Below are 26278 nucleotides of genomic sequence, written 5' to 3' on the forward strand. Positions count from 1 at the left end.
CCTCATCCAGCAATGTCCACCCCTGAGCTCATTCGGACCTCACCAATATCAATCTTTCCTCGAAAAGGTGACGCCAAATCGGCCATGCCCAAAAGCTTCCAGGCTCAGGGCGTCGTGCCCGAAAGAATCTACCTGTCGGACAAACAACAGAAGCTCTTGACCGACATGGCCGACGGTATCATTGCCGAAACACTGGAGATCTACGAGACGTTCATCACCAACGGCCGAGATTTACCCAACAGCGAGTGGAAGCACGTCAAGTCCAAGGAGAAAGTTCACGTCTATCGGTCAAGACTGGGCGAGAAACCGAGTAACCATCAACAGCAACAGCCGCACAGCGAGAACAGCCGCAATCGACCAAGACTTCTATCACTTTCGTCCATGGAGCGCCATCAACGCGACGTCTCCGGCAAACCCTACATTTACGACAGCGAAGAACCAATACTTGACGTGAAGGACAGCACTAGCACGCACAGTTCGTCCGGGTCCTCTTCGCTGGACGAAGACTACGTACTATCAAAGGTCAAGCCGCCACACATTCCCCTTGTCGTGGCCGCGGGAGTCATTGATGGTAGCGTGGAGGACGTAGCTTTCGGCGGTTTCGCCAACACGAAGTACTCTTGGATCGTACGCAACTCGTACGTACACAACGACGTGTTCGACGACCGCAAAGTGCTGGCAACGCTGCAACTACCGACCGAAGAAGACCCCTTTCGGTCCGTGACAATCAAGTGGGCCACGGGGAACTACGGCACGTTCACTTCTCGTCGAGACTTCCTGTACGTTGAATCAATGGGAATGGCCTACGACTCGGACGGCGAGAAGATCTTCTACAACCTCATCCACTCCATCGATCTGGACGACTGCCCTCCGCTGGAAAAGCGACACAATGTTGTCCGTGCGCAGATGACGACGTGTTACATTGGCCGGCAGCTCAACAGCAATAGCGTGGAGATGTTTTGTCGAGGATTCGTCGACCCCCGCGGCGATGTGCCGGAGAATTACGGCGTGTTGAAGTTGGCCCACAACGTGGCTAACTGCTCTGGCTTCGTGGAGTGCTCGAACCTCAAGAAGCTGAGTTGGTTGATGTCACTTCGCCGACGCAGCGACGCCGCGGGTGTAACACCATCGATCGAGTGTAGCGTGTGCAAGAAGTCACTGAACAAGCTCGGCTTTCTCCAGTCCCCGTCAAAATGTTCAATCTGTCGGCGCGTTACATGCAACAAGTGCAGCGTCCGGAAGAAGCTCACGGTGAACGTGTCCAGCAAGGAGATCGTACAGAAGCCCTTCGCATTTTGCCTGTCCTGTGTCATTGAGGCCCGCGAGCTCTCCGCTTGGGAGGTTGCAACCTCCTGCCTGTGGAGTCGTTAAAGAGAAGCCGCACCGCAACCCGACTTTCAGGCTACAGATTGCGGCTATCCAAGAGAATTTTTCTTCCACTTCAATGACCAACACTTCTCGGCGGGATGCACTTGTATGCTGAGCCTGGATTGTCGCCACGAGCTCACCTCTGCTTGGAGATTTTTTTGCTTCGTGGCCACACAGTAGTAGGCGGACACGTGAGCGTTCCCGGACTCGCCAAAAGCTCGCGGCCAGAACCTCGTTCGAGCTGACTGCAGTGGTCCGGCAAAGCGCTTCCAAGTGCCGAATTGGGACTCGTCGACACCGACAAACAACACTCACTGAAAACTTCGCGGCACTTCAAGACGAATGTCGCTTGCTCGTGGAGGAATGAGCCGCGCGTATCCACCACTTCATATCAGCTTGCCACTCTATGCTCGACAGATGCTGCTTGGCAACAGGCAGCTTGAACGAGGTCTCCGCTGTGGATTCTTGGCGTAAAGTTTAGTTAGAGCAGCTTTCATCGTAATAATGCACGCACATGGTCCTCTCGCCAACATGTTTTTCATGGTTGGATGTCCGCGTGAACGGACACCAACGCTGCAGCTGGAGGCGGTCTACACTGCTAAAAATCCTAGGATAGTGTCCGTAGCCAAACACCCGGTCGGTGGCCTTGCGAATCTCTCTCGACGCGAAGGTCTCCGCTACTCGACATGTGGGCAACAGCGACAGTCTCTGTACGCTACGTTGCAGCTTTTTCCGACTCGCAGGTCAAGGTCAAGGTCAAGCAAAGCTTCATCACCTCATCTCTCAGCCGTTCATGCAGCGGTTCCCCCGAGGCCGTCATTCCGAGACTTGCCTCCGAGCTGCGACGTTGGTCTCCCAATTGGTACCCGATAATTCTTGCTAGTCGTCATGCCCAAAAGCTTCCAGGCTCAGGGCGTCGTGCCTGAACGAGTCTACCTGTCGGACAAGCAGCAAAAGCTCTTGACCGACATGGCCGACGGTATCGTCGCCGAAACGCTGGAGACCTACGAGACGTTCATCGCCAACGGCCGAGACTTACCGAGCAACGAGTGGAAGCACGTCAAGTCCAAGGAGAAGGTCCACGTCTACCGGTCACGGCACGACAAGGTGCTCAAAGCCCGCGGACAGTCCCTGGACGAGAAGGACCCGAGTCGTCCGAGACTCTTGTCGCTCTCAGCAATGGAGCAGCACGAACGAGAGGCGTCCGGGAGACCCTACGTCTATGACGACGAAGAACCCGCGCTGCAGGAGAAGGACAGCACCAACACCCACAGCTCGTCCGGCTCGTTCTCAATTGCCAACAACTGTGTGCTGGCGCAGGTGAAGCCGTCGCATGTGCCTCTCGTCGTGGCCGCAGGTGTGATCGACGGCACAGTGGAGGACGTAGCCTTTGGTGCATTTGCCAACACCAAACACTCGTGGATCGTACGCAACTCGTACGTCCACAACGACGTGTTTGACGACCGGAAGGTGTTGGCCACGCTGCAGGCTCCGAGTGAAGAGGACCCGTTCCGGTCGGTGACGATCAAGTGGGCGACGGGGAACTACGGCGCGTTCACGACGCGGCGAGACTTTCTGTACGTCGAGTCCATGGGAATGGCCTACGATGCCGACGGAGAGAGGATATTCTACAACCTCATCCACTCCATCGAGCTGGACGCGTGCCCTCCGCTGGACGACCGCCACAGCATCATCCGCGTGCAGATGACGACGTGCTACATCGGACGGCAGCTGGACGACACCAGCGTGGAGATGTTTTGTCGAGGATTCGTGGACCCGCGAGGGGACATGATCGAGAGCTACGGCATCTTGATGCTGGCCCACAACGTGGCCAATTGCTCGGGCTTTGTCGAGTGCTCGAACCTCAAGAAGCTCAGCTGGTTAATGGCGCTTCGCCGACGCAGCGATGCGGCCGGCGTGTCGCCGTCGGGTGAGTGTGGCGTGTGCAACAAGTCTCTAAAAAAGCTCGGGCTGCTCCAGTCCCCTTCGGGGTGCGCGATCTGCCGCTGCGTCACGTGTAACAAGTGCAACGTGCAGAAGAAGCTCACGGTGGACGCAACCTCCAAGGAGGTGACGCAGAAGAACTTAACCTTCTGCCTGCCGTGTGTTCTCGAAGCGAAGGAGCTCTCAGCTTGGGAAGTCGCAACCTCCTGCCTACGCAACCCCTGAAGCAAGAAATTGAACCACTAATTATTATCGCTGCTTGAAAGACCAAAGCCTGGTCCTCTCGCAAGATCGCGGAACTCGGTGGATACTGCCGACAAGTGTGGAGCCATGACCAAGCCTTACGAAAGACAATGCGATCAACTAGACGAGACCAAGAAACTAAATGTGTCAATGTCGGAGCAGCCTAGCGATGCTGACGACCGAAAAGACCGGGGAGTCCTGTGAACTAAGCAGCAATGTAAGTTACACTTTATTTTTCCAACGCGAAGCCACGATATGTACACAAACGATCAACTCGTTGACTCATTCGAGTAACAGCTTCAAGGGCGCGCACACTTCCAATGATGTCGACGACGACCAACTTACAGACGTGGCACGACAAGATCGGCTCGGCGCTTTGCCGCTTGAAGCTCCGCGCTGTCGACGATGGCAGCAGCAGCAACAACAACAACGCAGCATAGAACCTTCCGCCGGTGCACCCAGCACCGGTGCTGCAATCGACTGAACGGTGCCCGCCGCCGTGAGCCGAAATTCGTTCGCAGGTGCCGACCGGGTCCGACGAGGCAATGTATCTCACCGAGGAGCGGGGCTTTGTCCTCGATGTCTGCGAGCAGGTAGGTTCACGCTGCGCCTTCGACCGCCCAGGATATCCAGTGGCCGACAGTCGGGCCCCCCTGGTTGCGGCGCCAATGATCGTGCGCTTGTCCAACAATTTGTTGATCAACAAGTTGTGTCTCGAGTTCGCGTCCGTCGTCTACAGGCTCCGACGTCCATGCATGCTTCTCGCACGCATTGCACTGCGATCTCTGGACATCTCGATAGATGCGGATCCATCGCATGCACATTGAACATCGCGACGCGACCGGTTAAAGGTTAACCTTTTGACAACGCCGCCGGCAGAAGACGCGCTGCAACTCGGCGCCCACTCCAATCCAGTAGATTATCCACCGCCGGCCAGTGCAGTGCATGCACACGATGACGGCCACTCCTCGCTGCATGAACGCGCTGTCGGTCAGCAAGCCGCGCGCCACGACTGACAGTGGCAGCAACGTCGGCGCTCGAGGAACAGATGAGGCCGCCGCAGACATGGCATTACTCGAGGCAGACATCGGAGACTGTCCGTCCCGCGTTGTAATCCGGGAAGACTCTCGAATGTATCACGTCTCCTCCGGCTTGCTTGGTAGGCGCACAACGCGGCGACCACGAAGGCCCGCGAAAGTTCGCCCCCAGCGCCGTCAAAGACGCGCTGCAGCGTTGGATGCAGCCATCCAGAGCCGCGGCGAGCAGCTTCGTGTGCGCGTCACCTCATCTGGCCCCGCAGCCGCCCCACCGAGGTCTCCGGGTCATTTCCAGACTTGTCACGCGTGGCGCGCAGTCTCCGCCAGTGATGACCAAGTTCGCGCTCGCCCCGGGCGTCGTGCCCGAGCGTCTGCACCTCTCGATGATGCAGCAGCAGACACTGACCGACATGGCGGACGGCATCGTGGCCGAGACGCTGCAGACCTACGAGTCGTTCATGGCCAGCGGCCGCCAACTGCCGCACGACCAGTGGAAGCACGTCAAGTCCAAGGAGAAGGTGCGCGTGTTCCGCTCGCGGCGCACCAAATCGCACAGGCAGTCGCACAATGAGAAGGACCCGAGCCGACCCAGACTGCTCTCGGCCTCGGCCATGGAGCAGGCCGCGGCCTCCGGCCGGCCGTTCGCCTTCGACGACGACCCGGTCCAGGACGAGGAGACCAGCGCCAACACGCTCAGCTCCAGCAGCGACGCCGGCTCCTTCACGCTGCTCGAGGACAGCGTGCTGGCCAACGTTAAGCCCTCGCACGTGCCGCTCGTGGTAGCCAACGGCTCCATCGAGGGCGCGGTCGAGGACGTCGCGTTCGGCGCCGTGGCTAACACCAAGCACCGCTGGTTGGTGCGCAACTCGTACGTGCACAACGACGCCTTTGATGACCGTAAGGTGCTGGCCACGCTGCAGACGCCCGGTGAGGAGGACCCGTTCCGGTCCATCGTGGTCAAGTGGGCCACGGCCAACTTCGGCCCGTTCGTGACGCGCAGAGACTTCCTGTACCTGGAGTCCATGGGCATGGCCTTCGACTCGGACGGCGAGCGTGTGTTTTACAACCTCATCCACTCCATCGACATGGACGAGTGCCCCACACTGGAAAGAAGCCACAACATCATCCGGGCGCGGGTCTCCATGTGCTACATCGTTCGGCAGCTGAACGACGACAGCGTGGAGCTGTTCGGCCGCGGGTTCGTCGAGCCTCGCGGCGAGATGATGGAAAGCCACGGTGTCGCGCTGCTGGCCCAGAACGTGGCGGCCTGCGCTGGCGTCGTCGAGTGCTCTAACATGAAGAAACTCAGCTGGCTCATGTCCCGCCGTCGCCACAGCGACTCGACGGGCATTTCATCGTCGTCAAGCGAGTGCGGCGTGTGCCACAAGTCGCTGAAGAACTTCGGCAGCCTGCTGCAGACCCACTCCGGCTGTCCGATCTGCCGCCGCGTGGCCTGCGGCAAGTGCAGCGTGCAGAAGAAGCTCACGATCGACGCGTCCAAGGACATCACGCAGAAGAACTTCACCTTCTGCTTGTCCTGCGTCCTGGAGGCCAAAGAGCTCTCCGCCTGGGAAGTGGCCACCTCTACCCTGCAGAGCTCGTAGCCCGAAAATCCAATAGACAACGGTAGCAGTGTATTTAACTCGGCAAATAGATGCAACCAAAACAAACCTTAAGAGGATGCCAACCACATGAACATACAGGCTGAAGCAGTACCGGTAGGCTTCAACATCTGGGCGATCTTGTTTCACTAATGGGGCACTTCAAAGCTGACTGGCTGTTCGCGTGATCGAGACTCGATCTGCATTGCAGACGACCCATCCAACCATCGAGTGTTTGCACGCAGCAGCCAGCGAATTCAGCTTGGTTTTAACCAGGAACGCCCCCCCTCCTTGCTCTCGTTTACGGGCAAACATCCCGTTTTGGTGGATCTTTGTGAGCCAGGCCGTTGGGACAGATCACGAAGCCGTGGGGCGAGCGCTACTTCGCTCGTTTGCTTGGTGCGTGTACATGTGTACTTCTCGAGTCAGTATCGTTGCACCGCAGTCGATAACGCGCTGCAGCTCCATATAATTGGAGCGTCCCAACACAGTCAACTTGACGAGTTTGCCATCCTCGACTAAGGATTCTCCGGATGTGGAGGTGGAGCTCGAGCGCCACCTCGGTCGCTTGTTTCGTTTTCGCGAGGCCGTGATCGTAGCACCGAACTCGATAACGAACTGCGTGTATACGTCCGATGTGGCGAGCTATGACTACGCAGCCTCCGGCTTCGGTCAGGCTGACCGTCAGCACTTGCCGCGGGGGATCTTATTTAAATTTTGCGAAAAGAATGAACACCTCGCGATTTGTGAGTGGAAGTTGTGAAGGCGTGCAATGTCTGGGTCACTCGAGTGCTTCTCAACCGAACAGGATCTGATCGGTCGAGCGGCCATCTTCGCCTAGGGATCGAGGTTCCCTCGACCGCGTCGAGGCCATCGGCTGCGCCAAGTTGCAATGCAATGTGGAATGCTGATCGTTGGTGACCATAGCCATGACCGACGCTGCGAGAATGGTTGTGCTCTCGTCCAAGAGCTGCTCCTCCCCTCTATGCGCGCCATATGCGCGGTAGACTGCAACGGGCATCAAGAGCGTGGCAGAAGTGCTTTCAAGCCTCATCAAAACCCACGACGGGCTCCACGATCCAAGAATTTCAAAACTTAGGCATCCGTGGCCATCTCCACTAGGCGGTGACCGCAGGAAGAAGAGCGCGTATATTTGACGGCGCGGACGCCCCGCGGACGCCTAACGCGCGCGACGCCGCGACGCAAAATTCGCGAAAAAGTTTTGCCAGCGCGACATCCGCAGACGAAGCGACAACGGCGCACAGGAGACTGCGTCTCTGAACGGCATGCAGTGCTCTGTGTGTCCATCTCGCCGAGCTCCCCATCTCCTAGGACAATCTCATGGGCTTGCAGCTGGGCGGCCACTGGCTGCAGCCCGCGCGCTTTGCTCACGGAGGCGAGGTGCTCGTCATTCGAGAACTCCCTGCGAGGTCGACGCAACGCCGGACGAGCCAAAGCAAGCTCAAGCTGAAGCAAGCATGAATAAGTGCAGCCTCGCGCCGGGCGTCGTGCCTGAGCGCATGCGTTTGTCCGAGGAGAAGAAGCAGGCGATCATCGACGTGACCGACGGCCTCATTGCCGAGACGCTGCACACGTACGAGTTCTTCGTGGCCAACGGCCGACAGCTCCCCTCCGACCAGTGGAGGCACGTCAAGTCCAAGGAGAAAGTGCGCGTCTACCGCTCGCGGCGCGGCAAAGTGCAGAAGCTGCACAGCCAGTCGCACGACGAGAAGGACCCGAGCCGCCCGAGGTTGATGTCGGCCGGCGCCATGGAGCACCACCAGCGGCAGGCGGCCGCATCCGGCCGACCGTACGCCTATGACGACCCGGTTCAGGACGAGGACGTCAGCACCAACACCAACAGCTCGTCAAGTGATGCTGGGTCCTTCACGCTGTCCGACGACAGTGTGCTGGCCAAGGTCAAGCCGTCCCACTCACCTCTCATCGTCGCAACGGGCCAGATCGACGGGACAATAGAGGACGTGGCCTTCGGGGCACTGGCCAACACCAAGAGCTCATGGCTCGTCCGCACATCGTACGTCCACAACGACCATTTCTTCCAGCGGAGGGTGCTGGCCACGCTGCAGGCGCCAAGTGAGGAGGATCCGTTCCGGGCCATGACCGTCAAGTGGGGGGCTGCCAACTACGGAACCCTCACGACGAACCGCGACCTCCTGTACGTCGAGTCCATGGGCATGGCCTTCGACTCTGACGGCGAACGGATCTTCTACTACATCATCCACTCGGTCGAGCTGGAAGACTTCCCGCAGCTCGAGCTCAACCACGGACTCGTCCGCATCAACTTGTCTGTCGCCTACGTCGTCCGGCAGATCACTCCCGACACCGTCGAGCTGTTCGCTCGCGGATTTGCCGACGCTCGCGGCGACATGATGGAGGGCTACGCTGTCATGTTGCTGGCCAACAACGTGCTGTCGTGCGCGGGTATCGTCGAGTGCTCGAACCTCAAGAAGCTGAGCTACCTCATGGCGCTGCGTCGCCGCAGCGACGCGTCCGGCATTGAGTCCTCCAGCAAATGCGGTGTATGCAGCAAGTCGCTGAGCAAGCTCGGCACTCTTCTGCAGTCGTCGTCGGGCTGCCCGGTTTGTCGCCGCGTGACGTGCAGCAAGTGCAGCGTCCAGAAGAAGATTTCAGTGGACGTTTGCCAGGAGGACGTCACGCAGAAGACCTTCACCTTCTGCTTGCCCTGCGTGATCGAGGCCAAGGAGCTCTCGGCATGGGAAGTCGCCTCGGCCTGCCTCGCCAGCTCCTAACGCTTGTAGTTGCCCCTGACGAACCACCGGTAGGATAGATTATTTAACTAGACAAACACTGGTACCCTGTACTTCATGATGAATGAATACACCGAGCAGGTCGACGTACAGACGAGTCCTGCGGTGCAGGGCTCCGCTATCGCGAGGACAGGCGTTGACTCACACTCTCGATCTGGAGCTGAATTCCCGCGGGCGGGCAAGAACGATCGGGCATCGATCGATTGTTGTGTCGCGCTGTATGCAGCCTACCGGTACTGCAGCACGCGACCGCTTCGCATGGCCACCGCTCAGTGCAGCGTTGAACGCTGGCCAACGCATTCGCGCCCTGAGCGGCCCATGGAGGACCACAGTGGGAGGCAACCCGTCTTTCGTGCCGACCGCGGACGGGCTTACCGCGTCGGCCCAAGCAGCTCCGTGACTGCGTATTGAAGGCACCCGCCGCGCGCATGCTTTGTGCGCCAGCAAGCGGGCTCTCTTCCTCGCCATCAAGACTGTCTGCTGAGCGCCTTCCAGAGCCGCGTCGCGCAGCAGACAGCCCGAGTGACGCCTTCCCGGCTCGGGCTCATTCACGCATGAATCCATCCACCGGCGCTGCCGTCTATGCGCCTCCGTCCGCGCTGCCACCCAGCAGCCATTTCACCATTTTCCGAGTCAAGCGCACGCTTACTCAACTTGACTCCAGGCGCAGCTTGGTTATCGCCGAGAACTTATCGGAGACGTTGGCAGCAATGAAAGGCTTCGACGCCGCGCTGCCCAAGCAGCTCCAGCTCTCGCCGGAGCAGCAGCAGGCGCTCACAGACATGGCCGACCGCATCGTAGCGGAGACCCTGCAGGCCAACGAGGACTTCATCGCCAACGACCGGCGGGTCGACGCGCGCGTCTGGAAGAAGGTCAAGTCGCGCGACAACGTTCACGTGTACCGCACGCGCCGCTCGGGCAGCAAGGCGCGCGGTGACTTCAACGAGAAGGACCCGAGTCGGCCGAGGCTGCTGTCCAACAACGCGGTCGAGCAGCACCAGCGTGACGCCATCGCCGCGGGCCGCCCGCTCGGCTTCGTGAGCGACGACGACGAAACTCAGGGCGACGAAACCAGCCAAACCAACACGCACAGCTCCACGAGCGAGGGCGGGTCTTTCGCCATCGAGGACAGCGTCCTGGCCAAGTCGAAGCCGTCCTACGTGCCGCTGATCGAGGCGACGGGCATCATGGACGGGTCTGTCGAGGACGCGGCCTTCGGCGCACTCGCCGACACCAAGTACGCCTGGGAGGTGCGCAACTCGTACACCAAGAACGACGGCTTCGACGAGCGCAGGGTGTTGGCCGCGCTGCAGCTTCCGAGCGAAGAGGACCCGTTCAGGTTCATAGGGGTCAAGTGGGCCACGCGCGACTACGGCACGTTCATGACACGTCGAGACTTGGTGTTCTTGGAGTCGTCGGGCTTCGCGCTGGACTCGGACGGCGAGCGCGTGTACTACTCGCTGGCGCACTCGGTCGAGCTGGCAGACGTGCCTCGCCTGCCGGAGCGCCTCAATGTTATCCGCATGAACCTGTCGACCTGCTACATCATGCGACAGCTGACCGAGGACAAGATCGACGTGTACTGCAGAGGCTACTCGGACATGGGCGGCGAGATGCCCGAGGGGTTCAGCGTCAGCTTCTTCTCCACTGCTGTGGCCGGCGTCTCCGGGATGGTCGAGTGCTCGTACCTCAAGAAGCTGTCGTGGTTCATGAGCCGCCGTCGCCAGAGCGATCCTGCTGGCGCGCGGTCGAGCCACTGCGGCGTGTGCGGCAAGAGTGTCAGCAAGCTCTCGAACCTCGTGCACTCCGGCAGCGGGTGTCCGATCTGCAGACTGCCGGTTTGCAGCAAATGCAGCGTGCAGAAGAAGCTGTCGATCGTGTCGCCCGAGGACGTCGTCCAGAAGCAGTTCTCCTTCTGTCTCTCGTGCGTGATCGAGGCCCGGAGGCTGTCGGCATGGGACGTTGCCACATCCCTGCTCTCGGCTTCGTGACCGCAACACGCAAAGTGAGTCTGCGAAAAAGGCGCGTGCACATCCAAACCAGAGCATTGGTCTCGCGCAGCGTTGTCAAGAGAACGCGGTATATATGCACAGCGGATAGCGTGAAGTACATGAACATTCGAAGACCAAGCGACTGGTGCCCCAGGAGAACAGAGCACTTAGTCTCGTGCTGTATGACAGGTACTGTACAAGCGCAGAACTGCAGTGAACCTGGCGAATATAAGGATCGACGATTGAGACTGTACGGTGTCCTAATGTTGGGGGCTTCAACGTGCATGTACATGTATACGCGCCTCGACTCGAGGCTCGAGCGTGCGTGCCAGAACGTGAACATTTTTGTGAGGGGGAGCTCGGACAGAAAGCCGCCGCTCGACCTCAGACTTTTCTAGCTTGCCACGTCGTGGAGTTGCTGCGAAATGGAGATGACTGGACTCCAAGTCGGAGCTTTAAGTTTCGGCTGGAGATGCGGCGCCGGAGCGGATGGTTCTCTTGTGGATCTGTCTTGGGATTTGAGCTGCCATGTGCCATGTTGACTCGCAGCACAAAGCTCACGCGGCCTCCATGCTCGTGTCACGTCGTGACTCTCAAGTGGGTGTGTAAAATGGATCGCAGGTCGGCAATGCCTCCCCAGGACAAGACATGGTTGGCAGCAACATGACCTGCCTCTCGATGAATGTCTGAGCGAGGACCAACGATTGCCGCATCCAAAGATATGGAATACGGTAACCACATGCACGCGTTCCGTACGCAGGCAAACGGTCTTGACGCGGGCTGTGTACAGGCACAAGCAATGGTGGAAATCGCTGTGGTGTCCAAGATGTTCACGGGGGGTATAGCGACGTGGCGACACGAGTTTGAGCAGGAAAATGCTGAGAAACAACAAGGTGGAGCGCTCGATCTCTGCGACTGCAACTTGCAGAGCTGGTGCTGATGCAGTCTGGTCAAGATTGGTTGGAAGGCGGTGGTGTTGTGTTTGTTGTGTTTTGTGTTGCTTTGTGCGTCGCTTCCCCATCTCGCGAGCACCAGCGCCCCTCTTCCTCGTCTCCTGTTTATCGCTGTACCGCGGCCTTCATCACAGCCACTTCGAAACTTGCTTTCGGGCGCGGGACAAGGTTTTGGTTTTCGGAGACCGTCGGTTCAGGTAGATTGAACGCATTCAGGTATGGTCTACACGCGCGCGGACGGAATCATCCCGGACCGGGTAGAACTCACCAAGGAGCGCCAGCAGGCACTGACCGACACCGCCGACAAGGTGGTGGCGGAGACTCTGCGCTCTTACGAGCTATTCGTTGCCAACAACCGCCAGGTGGACACTCGGCTCTGGAAGCATGTCAAGTCTCGAGAAAAGGTGCACGTGTATCGCACGCGGCGCTCAGGCTCCATCCGTCAGAACCAGCACGAGAATGAGAAGCACCCGAGTCGACCGCGGTTGCTGTCGAACAAAACGGTGGAGGAGCAACAGCGTCAAGCGATGGCAGCAGGTCGACCGCACGCCTTCACCCCCGATGACGAAGACGAAGAACCGGAGCACGCAGTGGAAAAATCTGCCAGCAACGTTTCGCGGTCGCAACACACGCAGAGCTCGTCGAGCAACGCAGGGTCCTTCTCGGTTTTCCCAGAGGAGAGCGTGCTGGAGAAGGTTAAGCCTTCGCACGTGCCTTTGGTCGCAGCGATCGGCATCATTGACGGATCTGTCGCGGACGTCGCCTTTGGGGCTCTCGCGCATACGAACGTGGCCTGGCTCGAGCGCAACGCGTACGTGAAGAACGACGGTTTTGACGCGCGCAGAGTGCTCGCTTCGTTCCAGTCGCCGACCGAGGAAGACCCGTTCCGGTTCGTCGGTATCAAGTGGGCCACCCGTGACATCGCTGCGTTCGTCTCTCGGCGTGACGTCGTCTTCATCGAATCGTCCGGCATCGCCTTGGACTCTGATGGCGAGCGTGTCTACTACAGCCTTGCCCACTCGGTTGCACTGGATGACTGTCCTGTGCTGCCCGCTAGCTACAACGTTGTCCGCCTGAACCTGTCCATTTGCTACATTATGCGCCAAACGTCAGAGTCGCAGATTGAAGTGTACGCCCGAGGGTACGCAGATATGGGCGGCAGCTTGCCGCCTCTTGTTGGATTAAACGTGTTCTCCCAGGGTGTCGTCGATGTTGTGGGCATCGTTGAGGCCTCGTATCTCAAGAAGTTAGCGTGGCTCATGGCCCGCCGTCGTGCTAGCGATGCGGCTTCTAGCCACACCAACGACTGCGGCATCTGCGGCAAAAGCACCAAGATGTTCAGCTTCATTCCGGCAGGCGGCACCTGCGGTATCTGCAGGCGTATTATTTGCCAGAAGTGCAGCGTCAGGAAGAAGCTGCTCCTGGACGCGGAGGAAGACGTGCAGCGACAACTCACTTTCTGCGTGTCGTGCGTTATCGAAGCCCGACAAATGTCCGCGTGGGACGTCGCGACGGCGCAGCTCACGACGAAGCAGCGTCAATAGAATCTCAACGCGACAGTGAACCAGTAGGACCAGGGTGGTTGGGGCGTCGGCTGAGCAGTACGAATTGACTAGAGGCTCCTTGCAGCCAGCGTATTTTAGAGCTAATGAAGGTATCAGCGTTCGTCTCCATCCATTCATCTCCGCGTGACAACTCACCGAAATGCAACGTTGCATACTTCGAGGTGCCACCATGCATCACGCTTCACTCGCAACTTGAGACGCCGAGACCAGGAGCTGTTCGTCGTGCTTGTCTGTTTGAAGACACTGCGCTGCGGTGGGACCAACAGCGCAGGACACATCACACGTGTCCACCTCGGTTGTTAAATGGGCGATTGACCGAGCGATCTTCGCCTTCTTGCTCGGCGAGTCGGTGAAAGCGGCTTGCAGGCAAGGCTATGGCCGAGCGGCACCTGCAATTTGCAGTGCAAACAGGGGGCGCGATACCTTCGAGTCTATCCCTGTTGACGATCGTAGCTATCTCGCAATGTGCTGGCTGCCACCGCTGGATGAGTGCTTGAGCCGAGGCTATCGATCCCGTGTTGCACCTTTCACGAAGGTCGTCGCGCCCGTGCAACTTCGAACGTCTCGGAAGAGGAGAGGAGATCTCTCATAGTAGAGGCGCGAAAGAATCAGTGGCGCAGCGGCGAGGTGCCCATCGAGTTGATCGGCCCGATTGAGACCTGCACCGCGATGCAAGGCGTCGGTAAACGAGTGAGGCGTCGGTAAACGAGTGAGGCTTACGTACACGTCTCAGTCCTGGCAGGACCCCATCGCGGCGGCACCAAATTACTGGCGGTCTCCGCTGTCCCAACCAAGAGAGCTCAGACCGTCTTGTCCGACAGCACGGCACCACCTTGTCCGTCGCGATGCAGGTGCGCGCCACTGCCCGCAAACTCGGCAGACGCGGCTTCCAGTGTCTCGGGGCCTGTCCAAAAGACCTCTCTTTTCGCGCTCTCTCGGTGCGCTATGGTACACCGCCAACAGCGTCGGTAATTGTTCACCAAAAAATATTCGTCGATACAGATGATCGTAGCTGTGGTGCGGGTGGGGGGCGTCGAGGTGAACGCCGTGGCCCAGCCGGCCGGCCGTCTGGCAGGTGGCTTGTCATACTCGGCCAGCGTGAACGTACCACCTGTCGTGGGCACGTAACGCGCCTCACTCGCTTGATGCGGTGACCCACCCCCGAAGCTTCCACGCGGCTTGGGCGCGCTGCTCCATTGGCGGCGCGGGCCCCATTCGGCCTCGTTTCTCCGCCGGTGAGCAGCGGGTGTCCCAGTCCCGGCCGATTCTACATGTGCAGGTCGCGACGTAGCGACTGCCAGAAGGAGGACGCTCCGATCCCACTGGAATGATCCCGAACCGCGCCGGCCTGGCTGTAGAAGCAGGATAAGGTCTCCGCTACTCTCTCTTCAACTTTTGGTGTGCCGCTGGCCCGCTGCATGACGTTGGCACTGCAGGACGGAACGATCGACCCCATCTGCTTCATTCGGGTTGGCCTCATTTCGCGAAGCGCTTTCGCCCGGGCACCCCGATCGAAAGTCAGTCGAAAGTTATTCAGGCAGCGATGCGCTTCGGAGATTCCTGGGACGCGGGCCACATCTTCCCGCCGCGCGAGCTCGTGCTCACGCGCGACGACAGGCAGCAGTATGAGACGCTGGCCGACAAGCTCGTGGCGGAGACCCTGCAGGCCAGCGAGGAATTCATCACCGACCGTCGCTCCGTCGACCTGGAGCGCTGGAAGGTGGTCATGGAGAAAGGCAGCATGACCGCGTACCGCGCGCGCTCGCGCGGCCATCGGCGCGGACGCCGCGAAAGACTCGAAACGGAGGAGGCGGTCGAGTCTTACGTGGTGCATCGCCCCAAACTCTACTCGGCCGACAGCACGCTGAGCGACCTCATGGGCCGCAGCCACACGCACCTGTCGTGCGAGTCTTCGCTGGACGAAGGTTCGTCGTACGCAGGCTCGGACTACTATGACAGCAGTCGAATCGACCCCGAGGCGCCCGAGCAAAGCGTGCTGGGCAAGTCGCGGCCGCGCAACACGCCCATGGTCTTTGGCGGGGGTGTCATCCCGGGAACCGTGGACGACGCGGGCCTCGGCTTCCTAGCCGACACACAGGAGCGCAGCATCATGCGCGCAGCCACCAGCAAGGACGTGAACGTCAAGGACCTGCGCATCCTGGTCCAATTCCAGGGCCCCACGCAGCTAGACCCGTTCCGGTTCCTTGGCATCAAGTGGAGTTCCTACTCGTCCGGCAAAGCGGGGGGATCGATCACCAAGCCCAGAGATACGATCACGCTCGAGTCCACGGGCACCACGCTGGACTCGAACGGTGAACGCGTCGTTTACTTCCTGAACCACTCCGTCGAGATCGAGGAAGTCCCGGAGTTCCGCAAGCACGGACTGGTGCGTATGTCCACTTCAAGCTGCCGCATCGTGCGGCCGTACAACACCCAGGGAGAGGTGGAGGTGTACTTCCGCGGCTACTGCAACGCTGGCGGCCACTCGGGCGTCGGAGCGTCGACCCAGCTTTTCTGCGAGTCCATGCTGGACACGGCGCAGCTGGTGGAGGAGTCGTACATGAGGAAGCTCGCGTGGTTCGTTCACGCGTACGCGCGGCGCCAGAATGTCCACGAAGAAGAGGACAAGCACGAAGGTTGTGCGTGCTGCCATAAGCTCCCAACCAAGGGATTCAAGAAGCTGCTTGAGAGCAACACCACCTGCTTCCTGTGCAGGCGGAAGGTCTGTAAAAAGTGCACCGTCAAGAAGAACTTGTCCATGGATTCGTCGAGCAAGAAGAGCCTGGACTTCTGTTTAAACTGCTACATGAAGGCTAAGAAGTTGTCGGCGTGGAGGGTGGCGTTGGCGACGCTGCCCAAGTAGCCAAACGACTTGATTTCCGACAACCCCCTACCTGATAGTTACTAGTCCGTAGTTTTAAGCTCTCCGCAGCAACATAAGCACCCATGTGAACTTCCTTCGGCGGTTTTGAAAGCCCACAAAGTTGACGGACCTTCATCGTCGTCATCTCCTTGCATTGGTCATGCAAAAGCAGCGAGTTGCAGCATCAATGAATTTCGTCATGACTGATCGTTTGGTGACGCCGAAGCCTTCAACTTCGCGTCACACCCCTTGTACATGTGCTTGAATGAATTTCAGTTCAAGAATCTCTGCACGACATGCACTGAATCCGACGATTGTCAAGCGAGAATCTTGCAGCAAGATGTTTCAAGTTGTGGCGTCGTCACAAGACATGCAAGTTGGAACCCATGCCGAACCCTCCAAACTTCTACTGGCTTCGTGATTTCCATGAAGCTGGTAGAAGTGCCAGCGAAGATAGTCGAAGTACATCTACAGAATCTATTCTTTAGTTTCCGTGCTCTACGGGTGCTCTATCCTATGGTTAGTCTTTCGCCAGCGTGGCCACCGCAACATGCCACGCAGGCAGACGCTTGGCCCTCAAGTAGCAGTTGAGACAGAACTCCAACTCCTTCTTCTTCATGTGCCGGCCGCGCGAACCTTCCACTGGCAACAGCTTCTTCACGGTGCACTTGTGGCACGCAGCCAGTCGACACAGACTGCAACTAGAACTCCTTTCCAACAACCCGCCCAACCGCGAAGAAAGTTTTCCGTGGCAACAGGAGCAAGCGCCAGACTTTTCCAAGATAGACCTTGAGCTGCTGTTGCTGCTGAAGCTGTTGGTGTTGGTGTCACTTGTATTGCTACTACTGGAGCTCCAGCGGAGCTTGTCGTGCATCAGCCACGCCAGTTTCTTCAAGTAGGACTCTTCCAGAAAGCGTGGCATTATCAAGATGCTTTCAGCGAACTGAATGGCGCTAAGGCGTACACTGAAGTTCCCTCCAATCAGTAGATATCCCCTCGCGAATGCCTCAATAAACTCTCCATCGCTGTGCAGTTTCTTGTGTGGCCGAATGATATGGCAGGCGGAGAAGATTGTGCGCACCTGGCCGAACTCGCGGAATGTAGGCACCTCGTCCATCTCGATCGAATGGTTGAGGTAGTAGCTGAACCGTTCTCCTTTCGAGTCAAAAGCCATGCCAGTTGACTCGATGACCAAATAGTCACGTGGCTTGACGACGAGCGATACCGTGCGACTTGGCGTGTGAGAACACCACTTGACGCCTAGGAACTGGAACGGGTTATCCTTCGTCGGTCCGTGGATTTTCGCTAGGATCCTCATGTCTTCCACCACGCAGTCCTTGTTCGTATTGAACCGCAACCGGCTGCGCTCATCCGTGTCTGCTAAGAAGGCGAACGCCATGTCCTCAACCGTACCCGGCAAAACCCCCGAAGAGAAAACAATTGGTACATCGGCCGGTCGAAACTTCTCGAGCACGCTCATGTCGGAGCCACCTTTCGCTCCAAACTTGGTGAACTCATCATGGTGCAAACTTCTGCCATCGTCGTCGGAGTCGCTGTCATCAAAAGAGTTGAGGGGTGCTCCGCGTAAAAGGTCTTGGAGATCTCGGTCGCTAGTCGGGTAGAGCGTCGGGTTCTGCGGTGACGATGTCACCACAACCGTGTCTTCGCTCCAAAGTCTTTCGCGCCTGGAAGGTCGAGACTTAGCGATATCCAGGTACGCGACGATGTGGTCCTTTTCCTTTATAGGTTTCCAGCAGCTGGGGTCGGCCGCATATCCTTGAGCTGCGAACTCCTCGTTGGCTCGCAGAGTCTCCGCTACAAGTCGATCCGCTAGTTTTTCGATCGAGAGTTTGTCTTCGGCAGACAAATTCAGCGGCATTGGTGGGTAGAGTGCGGCGCGATTCTCCATGAATTCCTCGCACACACTGCGCTGGCTGCGAAAAATGTACAAATGACGATCAAGACTGGCAAATGTTCCAAGCGGCTGTTGTGTGCATCGAGTCGGGCGCCACCAGCTCAATCTCAAAAATCAGCCGACTTGGCTTTAGCTACATATCGTGGGGTGTCTGTGTTACGCAGGGTTGGGCGTCCAATTTGGATAGGCGAACGTGATCAAAGGCAGGGTGAGTTTTGCAGAAAAATGGGAGTGCCGTTCTACTGCACCTCAATTTGAGGCCCCATGGCTCGTAAACCCAAGTGCGACAATTGGCAAGCACAGCTCAGATCCGATCGCTGTTCTTGCTGTTTGTACTCTGTTATATAGCTGTCGCTGCAGGGTTTATCCTTTGTCGCCGCAGGTTTACTCTGGCATCCTAGCCATTGCGACTTGCCACGCGGACAAGTCCTTGGCTTGCAGGTAGCAACCCAAGCAGAAATCGAGCGTTTTCATTTTGAGCTGCTTGGGTCCTCCAATGTGCAGGGGCAGTGCCTTCTTGACTGTGCACTTGCGGCAAATGGTTTGTCTGCAAAGCTGGCACATCGAGTTGCCTTCCAAGAGTTTCGCGAAGCCGGTGTGGAGCTTTTCATGGCAGCAAGGACAGGCATCGGAGACTTGCAACGACGCCAAACTGAGGCTCCGATCTCCGCGGCGTCGGGTGTGGTAGAGCCACAGCAGTTTCCTTGCGTAGGACTCCTCCACAGTCTGCGGGACACCCATTAGACCCTCGCAGAACATGTATGTGCACAACCGCTCAGCGATGTTACCGGCGGTGTCCATGAAGCCGCGACAGAAGATCTCGATCGCTCCAGCCGTTTGATGCGGCCTCATAATGTGGCACGCCGAGAACGTCATCCTCAGGTTGCCGAACTTCCGGAAATTAGGGACCTCGTCGAGCACGATTGAGTGGTTCAACGCGTAGCTAAAGCGCTCACCGTCCGAGTCGAGGGCAATGCCCGTGGACTCAATGATGAGGTAGTCACGAGGCTTGACGAACCGCCCTGCCGGTCCAGCGGTGGAATGGCAACACCATTTGACCCCTAAGAAGCGAAACGGGTCGTCTTGTGTAGGTCCGTGGATCCGGGCCAGGATCCGCATGTCATCAACCACAACGTCCTTGATGCTGGCGTTCCGTGTCCGACTTCGAGCCTCTGTGTCTTCGAGAAAGCCGAATGCAGCGTCTTCAACTGTACCCGGTACCACACCGGTGCAGAAGACCATCGGCACGCGCTCCGGTCTCGCCTTTTCCATTACGTTCTGCTCCAAGACGTCGACGTAGCTGAATTCATCCAGGAATTCGTCCTCCGAGTCGTCTCCCAAGAAGGTGACGCTCGGGTACGTCTCTGACAAGGCGTACTCTAGCTTCTTGTCGGTGGCCGGAAAGAACGACGGCATCTGCGGAGACGTGACGACTGCCTCGGTCTCATCACTCTGGATTCGTTCCCGCCGAAACCTTGATGATGAACGCTTCCAATTCCGATACGCTGTCATATTGTTCCTCTCCTTGACCATTTTCCACCGCATGAGGTCGACGATGCGCCCCTGAGCCACGAAGTCGTCATGTGTCCGCAGCGTTTCAGCCACGAGCTGGTCTGCTAGCAACTCCAACGCATTCGCGTCGACTGCAGACAAGGGGAAGGCTTCGGTGGGTAAACGGGATCCATTCCGTTTCGGTGCGGCAAACTTCAGGAAGATTGGCGAGTGCCACTTGTGCTGCATCGACTTATCGACTTTTTAGCGGCGCTACGATGCTTCACACCAGCCACCGGCTGGCAGCCAGAGCCACGATGCAGCGGGGTGGGGTACTTTGTATGGCCCTAGTCGCGACAACGCGGCCACGATTTGAGGACAGGTCGATTAGTGTACATGTACAAGTCGCGGGGTTGTTTCATGGTTTTTGAGAAATGCTTACTGTACGTTCGGTAGTGTCTGATTGTGCGAGCATAGCTTACCAGTACCATTTAGAGGCGCTGGGCTGGTGGCAAGCGCGCCGCACTGAAGGCTGCTGTTGCCGCGTGGAGCAGTCTCTGGCTAGGCCGCGACATTTTCTCGAGCTCCTTTTGCTGCGTGCTGCAATGCTGCATTGCCATCTTCGTGAAATATCTTGTCAGGGGTGTGGAGGTTGCTGGACAGTGCGATACACAATAAGCCACGACCCCACAGTCTCGAATGAAATCTTTGGCTAATGAAATCGCGTTCATGAGTCCAGCACTGGTCCCAGCCTTAACTCCTACATGTACTGGAGAGTCTTGCGTAGTTACATGCACGTGTGTACTGTATAACCGCAAAGGCACAAGCTCCTTCCGGCAGTAAAATGAATCTGTCAATGCAAACTTCGCGTTGCCGAAGCGGTCCATCGGCAAAAGGACGATAACGTGTTGTGACGTCGAAAGGCCGAAGGAACTGGACGCCTTCGTTCATGTAGAGTAAGTTACCTACCGAACGAATTCTAACGCAAAAGAGGTCGACGTTATCGTAATCGATCGCGCGCAAGGGAATTCTACAATACAACATGCAGGCACATGAGCATGTACATGTATACTGGTGCAGCGAGCAACGACGCCCACCAACCAAGCATGACCCGAGGTCCACGGATAGCCGCGAGAGCCGTCAGTGCGAAAGGGCTTTGATTCCAGGCTTGAAGCCCGTCACGCCGTGCACCACGTCACAGAAATGTGTGCGGCTCACACATAAACGAACCGGTGGTGGGCATGGCGAGTTCCTCCTCGACGTCGGAGCTGCAGGGGGCGTTGCGGCGTCTGCAGAGCGACACGCAGGACTTCTGGGCCCCGTTGCACTCCATCCGCCGCGTCGACGCGTCGACGCTCAGCGCCGTGCAGTTCCACCGCGAGTTCGTGAGTCGCAATGTGCCGGTGGTGCTGTTGAACGCCATGACGAGTCCGCAGTGGCAGCGGGCCATGGCCAATTGGCAAAGCGACGACCACTTGATGGCCAAGGCGGGGGACCACCCGGTGACCGTGGACGTGACCCCCTTCGGCTTCGGAGACGCCGTGCTGGAACTGCCAGGCCATCACGAAGAGATTTTCGTCATGCCCGAGGAGAGGGACATGCCGCTGCAGGAATTCCTCCAAATACTCAAAGACCGAGACGGTTTCGACGGCGTTCCCTACCTATCGCACCAGGTTGGTAGAATACTGGGTAGAATGGGTAGAACACAATGCTGATGGCTACATTTTCGTGTAGAACGACAGCTTGAGGGAGCAGTTCCCGGGTCTGTTTGACGAGGTGCCGCCGGCCATGGAGTTGGCCATCGAGGCTTTCGGGAACGAGCCCGAGGCTGTGAATATCTGGATCGGCGACGAGAGGGCGGTGTCGACCATGCACAAGGATCACTACGAGGTAAGATGTGCCTTGTATTGGGGTTCTGAGCGCTGAGCTGACTGTTGTGGTGCGAGTAAAATGATAGAACATGTACTGTGTGGTAAAGGGCCAGAAGCACTTTACGTTGTTGCCACCGTCGGCTGTTGGTTGTCTCTACGAGCGTGAATTTTCGTCGGCGAGGTATCGGCATACGGCGTCTCCGAAACCGGAGGATGAGGAGCATCTCGTGAAGGATCTTGTTGCTACTGAACGCTTTCATGAGAAGTACCCGCAACACGGGAACTGGGAGATTTTGTCCTCGCCCGACAAAGGCGACACGCCGTGGATCCCTGTAGACCCGTTGAATATCGACACGAAGAGGTATCCACTGGCGGCCGCGTTGAATCCTATTGAATTTGTAGTGAACGCTGGTGAGGCGCTCTTTCTGCCGTCGCTATGGTATCATCGTGCCGCACACCGTTGCCCGACAATCTCGGTCAACTACTGGCATGACATGGAGTTTGATTGCCGCTACGTGTATTTCAATTTTGTGCATGACGTCGGCGCTGAAGTTATGGCTTTGGAGAATGGACAACATCGCAAGGATACAAGCGACAAAGAGGCTGAGAGTGAAGAGAGTTCTTCATAGCTGGGTTCGCATCTTTTACTCAACACTTTTGGATTACAATTTATCTACAACCACCGGTTTTATACATCTAGTTTCTTACGTCTATCTAACCGTTTGCCCAGTTAGCGTTGTCCTTGCGCCGGCTGTCGTTCCCGACTTTGAATACGTTGTTGGCGATTCTACGGCTGCTTCGCGACCGAGAGCAAGTCAACTCCCACTTGCCATGCTGACAAATTCTTTACTTCGAGATAACATCTCAAGCAGAACGTTGTCTTCATCACGTGCTTGGGCCCGCTAATTTCCAACACAAGAGTCTTCCTTATCGTACACTTTCGGCAGGCCGAGTGTCGACAGAGAATGCATATCGAGTAGTCCATCAGCATCTCAACACCGCGACCCAATCTCTCGCTGCAGCTCTGGCAAGTATCAACCCCCTGACCCGCTGGAACAAGGCTTCCACCGCAGTGGTGTTTCGACTGCAGCTGCCACGCCAGCTTTCGCTTGTTGGCCTCCTCCATTATCTGCGGCATTCTCATGAGGCTTTCGCAGAACAAGTACGTGGCCAATCGCTCGGAGAGGCTACCGGCCGAGTCAATGAAACCACGACAGAAAATTTCAACTTCCCCCGCGGTGCCATGCGCCCGGACGATGCGGCAAGCAGAAAATGTTATCCGCAAGCGACCAAACTTCTTGAATTCCGGAACTTCATCCAGCACGATTGAGTGCGTCAGCAAGTAACAAATGCGTTCACCGTCGGCATCGAGGGCCATTCCGCTCGATTCAATGACAAGCGAATCACGAGGCTTGATAAAGCGTCCCGCAGCTCCAGGGGTGGAGTGGGCCCACCACTTGACCCCCAGGAAGCGGAACGGGTCGTCGAAGATTGGCTCTTGAATGCGAGCGAGAATTTGCACGTCGTCGACGATGTTGTGTCCACTGATGGAACTACGCGTTCGAGTGCGAGCTTCTGTATCCGCGAGAAAGCCCAGAGCGGCTTCCTCAACTGTGCCAGGGACTACACCAGTGCAAAACACCATTGGAACATTGTCTGGCTTCGCTTTCTCCATCACTCTCTGCTCCAAGATGTCTTCCATGCTAAATCCGCCTTGATATTCATCATCAGAGTCGTTTTCTTCCTGGCAAGTAGCGCTTACAGCCAGGTACGAATCTTCCGAGCACTTCTCGAACTGTTTGCCGTTTGATGGTAAAAATTCTGGCATGTGAGGAGATTCGGCCACTGCGTCCGTGTCTTCACTATCAAACCGTGACCGGCGCATCCTGGTTGAGGTGAGCTCGCGCGCTCTGTACGCTGTCATGTTATTTTTCTTTTTCACTGTCTTCCATTGAGTCTTGTCGACCGCACGGCCGCTAGAGATAAAGTCATCACTTGCACGCAAAGTCTCAGCTACGAGATGGTCTGCTAGCAGCTCAAAGGCGGTTGCATTGGCAGCAGATAATGTGATAGCCTTGGGTGGGTAGACGATCTCAGGGAAATCCATCCTTTCCGAGTTACTGCACGTCGAGGAGAGGAGATTCAGGAGTGACTCATGCATTTCGAGGTGCACCGCTACGAAGGACGGTGCGTGGTGCTACGAACAAGCCGGCTGGTATGCGATGTTGCTGTTAAGGAAAGCGCGCCATCTCCATCTGTGCAGGCACCAAGCATATCCACGGCATCGACGCCTTTGTAAGTGGATCGACGACGCGAAAGTGCGTTCTTCACGTCTCGATAAGATTGATTGATCGTGCAGACCCACTAGTTTCAATCTTATCACAGCAGGTGGCGCGCGTAGTGTCTGAGTGTGCCGCGCGGCTCGGGCCGTGCCCAATATTAATACGCAGACGCAACCACGTTCCCTATAGTCCGGATGGCGGACCCAACCTCCCGGTGTTCTTACAAAGCGACAGCGAAGATGTTTACATGTATTAGCTTCGTTACAGCTTGGCTCTAAGGCGGGCGTCGAGCGTTGCTCATCAAACGATAATGTGGATATACGAATTGACGAACTGTGTTCACGCACAGTAGATGTCCATACACCATAACAGGTGCAATAAGGCTTACATTCTCAGCAACTTACTCACCTTCGTGTTTCACGCATTTTGGACTCGCGACTATCATAAGTATCTACCGCTAACATAGTTGCACTCTGGCCTTTACCCAGAACTTGAAGTGGACATGGACTTAGTCAGCGACTTCGTCATCGAAGAGGATAGAGTGCTGTGGTTGCCTCCTCGCTTCGGCATCGTCTCCAGAGCCACGCTCCACGCCGAAATCTTCATGGCTAACGCTACACATTCTTGGCAGAAGTCCATGTTCTTCTCCGTGATGCTGCTGGCGCTACCAATATCCACGCCCACCTTCTTGACGACCGTGCATTTGCTGCAGAAGACCCGGCGGCAGACCTGGCACGCTGCTCCTGTCTGAATGAGGCGACCGAACTTGCTGAGCGAGTGGTGACAGCCAGCGCAATGCGTCGGGGCGTGGCTCTGGGCTGCCAGCGTCGTAGCGTGTTCTCTCGCCTCGCGCTCTCGAGCGCTCATCTGCCACTTGAGCTTCTTGACGTATGCGCACTGCACGAGTCCGCCCACAGCCAGCAACGTCTCCTTGAAGATGTTGATCGTCACGCCCTCCATGATGTCGCCGCCCATGTCGTTGAAAGCTCTGCAAAAGACCTCCACCGTTCGCTCCGAATGCGATCGCATAATAACGCACGAGGACACGCGGGCGCGAATCACGCCGAACTCCGACAGCTCCGGCACACGATCCAGTGCGTAGCTGTGCATGAGCATGAAGGCCACCTTCTCTCCGTTCGAGTCCCGGGCGATGCCCGTCGACTCGACGTACACCATGTCGCGCTGGGTGATGAACGTGCCCATAGTTTTCGTCGCCCACTTCACGCCGAGGAAGCGGAACGGATCCCCCTCTGACGGCGCCTCGAGCGTGGCTAAGATCTTCTGGTCGTCGTACTCGTCCCCAATGTAGGCGTCTCTCAGTCTCCAGCGCGCTTCGTTGTCTGCCAATGCACCGAACGCTGCGTCCTCCACCGTGCCCTCCATCTTGCCCGTGACGACGATGAGTGGCACCCGGTCAGGCCGCGCACGCTCTAGCAGAGACCTGTCCGTGAGGTAGTCGGCGTCGTGACGGTGACTCGCACCAGAACCTCCCGAGCTCGTCGAGGCCTTGACCCGTGACGCGCCAAGGCTGTCGGACGACGCGAAGCTGCCGCTGCTCATTTCGGACAGCGCCACGAGCTGCGGAGGCTCCAGCGCCTCTGCCGAACTCTTGCGGCGACGAGAGCGATACACGTGCAGGTGATCCTGCGTCTTGACGTACTTCCACCGCTCCGGGTTGAGCTTCCGGTGGCGCGCGATGAACTTTTCGCTGGACAACAGTGTTTCAGCTACCAGTTCGTCCGTGTAGTCGACGATGGCCTGCTTCTCCGCCGTCGAGAGCTTCAGCGGGGCGAACACGTTGGGCGGCACCTTGGACCTCCCCATTGTCGAGCAATAGTGGTGAGCTGATACCCTTCGAGCGTCTCCGCCAATACGAAAATGCTAAACTGCACTGCAGTGCGGCTCTGTGAAGGTTCAAGGGCGTCGTGACCTTGCAGGCAGAGGAGAGGCAGGAGGGAGGGAGGGAGACTGGTGTTGCATCCGCGGGTTACGGCTTTGTGACGCTGGACAAGACGTCACTGCGCACGACGGCACGACACGAGGACAAAACGGCTGAGACTTGGCCAGCAAGACGCAGCGGAACATGACTTGACCTGGCAGATGGTGCCCTCCTGGTACATGGAGAAGTGAACGGAGACTGCGAGGCGTGGGATCAGGAAGGACCGGGGAAGAAACTCTGACTCAGAGTTCCTCCGAGTCTGAGGGCATTTAGACACAGGAAGACACCTTGGCGCTGTCAAAGGCCTCGCATAAGAGCTTGGTCTCCGTAGGGGAGGGACCACCCGAAGCCGTCGTGATGATGGTGGTCTGCGACTGGCGCTTCCATCAGCGCGAAAATGATCGCAGTGGGACGCAAATCCTCGAG

The 26278-nt window shown here is 57.7% G+C and overlaps 11 protein-coding genes across 12 annotated transcripts; 8 read left to right on the forward strand and 3 right to left on the reverse strand.

The window, feature by feature from the left end:
* Positions 1 to 84: 84 nt before the first annotated feature.
* IUM83_10635 (START-like domain) lies at positions 85 to 1371 on the forward strand (the record flags this gene model as incomplete). The annotated part of the gene is made up of 1 exon (XM_067935148.1): positions 85 to 1371. One exon carries the CDS (start codon positions 85 to 87, stop codon positions 1369 to 1371), a length of 1287 nt encoding a protein of 428 aa, XP_067791468.1.
* An 885-nt stretch (positions 1372 to 2256) lies between these two features.
* IUM83_10636 (START-like domain) lies at positions 2257 to 3537 on the forward strand (the record flags this gene model as incomplete). Its single annotated transcript, XM_067935149.1, has 1 exon — positions 2257 to 3537. The coding sequence occupies one exon, from the start codon at positions 2257 to 2259 to the stop codon at positions 3535 to 3537; it is 1281 nt and encodes a 426-aa protein (XP_067791631.1).
* Positions 3538 to 4921: 1384 nt separating this feature from the next.
* Positions 4922 to 6196, forward strand: IUM83_10637 (uncharacterized protein; the record flags this gene model as incomplete). Its single annotated transcript, XM_067935150.1, has 1 exon — positions 4922 to 6196. One exon carries the CDS (start codon positions 4922 to 4924, stop codon positions 6194 to 6196), a length of 1275 nt encoding a protein of 424 aa, XP_067791469.1.
* A 1475-nt stretch (positions 6197 to 7671) lies between these two features.
* IUM83_10638 (Zinc finger, RING/FYVE/PHD-type) lies at positions 7672 to 8964 on the forward strand (the record flags this gene model as incomplete). Its single annotated transcript, XM_067935151.1, has 1 exon — positions 7672 to 8964. The coding sequence occupies one exon, from the start codon at positions 7672 to 7674 to the stop codon at positions 8962 to 8964; it is 1293 nt and encodes a 430-aa protein (XP_067791632.1).
* Positions 8965 to 9683: 719 nt separating this feature from the next.
* Positions 9684 to 11087, forward strand: IUM83_10639 (START-like domain; the record flags this gene model as incomplete). Of its 2 annotated transcripts, XM_067935153.1 has the most annotated exons (2): positions 9693 to 10910; positions 11076 to 11087. In XM_067935153.1, 2 exons carry the CDS (start codon positions 9693 to 9695, stop codon positions 11085 to 11087), a joined length of 1230 nt encoding a protein of 409 aa, XP_067791633.1. The 2 variants fall into 2 exon arrangements, with proteins under 2 accessions (XP_067791634.1, XP_067791633.1); XM_067935152.1 differs by lacking the exon at positions 11076 to 11087 and having other exon boundaries at positions 9684 to 10973.
* Positions 11088 to 12144: 1057 nt separating this feature from the next.
* Positions 12145 to 13470, forward strand: IUM83_10640 (START-like domain; the record flags this gene model as incomplete). The annotated part of the gene is made up of 1 exon (XM_067935154.1): positions 12145 to 13470. One exon carries the CDS (start codon positions 12145 to 12147, stop codon positions 13468 to 13470), a length of 1326 nt encoding a protein of 441 aa, XP_067791537.1.
* A 1564-nt stretch (positions 13471 to 15034) lies between these two features.
* Positions 15035 to 16354, forward strand: IUM83_10641 (Zinc finger, RING/FYVE/PHD-type; the record flags this gene model as incomplete). The annotated part of the gene is made up of 1 exon (XM_067935155.1): positions 15035 to 16354. One exon carries the CDS (start codon positions 15035 to 15037, stop codon positions 16352 to 16354), a length of 1320 nt encoding a protein of 439 aa, XP_067791536.1.
* A 520-nt stretch (positions 16355 to 16874) lies between these two features.
* On the reverse strand, positions 16875 to 18233 carry IUM83_10642 (Zinc finger, FYVE/PHD-type; the record flags this gene model as incomplete). The annotated part of the gene is made up of 2 exons (XM_067935156.1): positions 16875 to 17021; positions 17436 to 18233. The coding sequence occupies 2 exons, from the start codon at positions 18231 to 18233 to the stop codon at positions 16875 to 16877; spliced, it is 945 nt and encodes a 314-aa protein (XP_067791538.1).
* A 420-nt stretch (positions 18234 to 18653) lies between these two features.
* IUM83_10643 (START-like domain) lies at positions 18654 to 20009 on the reverse strand (the record flags this gene model as incomplete). Its single annotated transcript, XM_067935157.1, has 1 exon — positions 18654 to 20009. The coding sequence occupies one exon, from the start codon at positions 20007 to 20009 to the stop codon at positions 18654 to 18656; it is 1356 nt and encodes a 451-aa protein (XP_067791487.1).
* Positions 20010 to 21001: 992 nt separating this feature from the next.
* IUM83_10644 (putative phospholipase) lies at positions 21002 to 22260 on the forward strand (the record flags this gene model as incomplete). The annotated part of the gene is made up of 3 exons (XM_067935158.1): positions 21002 to 21433; positions 21495 to 21650; positions 21718 to 22260. The coding sequence occupies 3 exons, from the start codon at positions 21002 to 21004 to the stop codon at positions 22258 to 22260; spliced, it is 1131 nt and encodes a 376-aa protein (XP_067791540.1).
* A 2133-nt stretch (positions 22261 to 24393) lies between these two features.
* Positions 24394 to 25737, reverse strand: IUM83_10645 (uncharacterized protein; the record flags this gene model as incomplete). The annotated part of the gene is made up of 1 exon (XM_067935159.1): positions 24394 to 25737. One exon carries the CDS (start codon positions 25735 to 25737, stop codon positions 24394 to 24396), a length of 1344 nt encoding a protein of 447 aa, XP_067791539.1.
* Between the last annotated feature and the right edge of the window lie 541 nt (positions 25738 to 26278).

Source organism: Phytophthora cinnamomi (assembly GCF_018691715.1).
Source record: "Phytophthora cinnamomi strain GKB4 chromosome Unknown Contig39, whole genome shotgun sequence".
NCBI classification, from domain to species: domain Eukaryota; phylum Oomycota; class Peronosporomycetes; order Peronosporales; family Peronosporaceae; genus Phytophthora; species Phytophthora cinnamomi.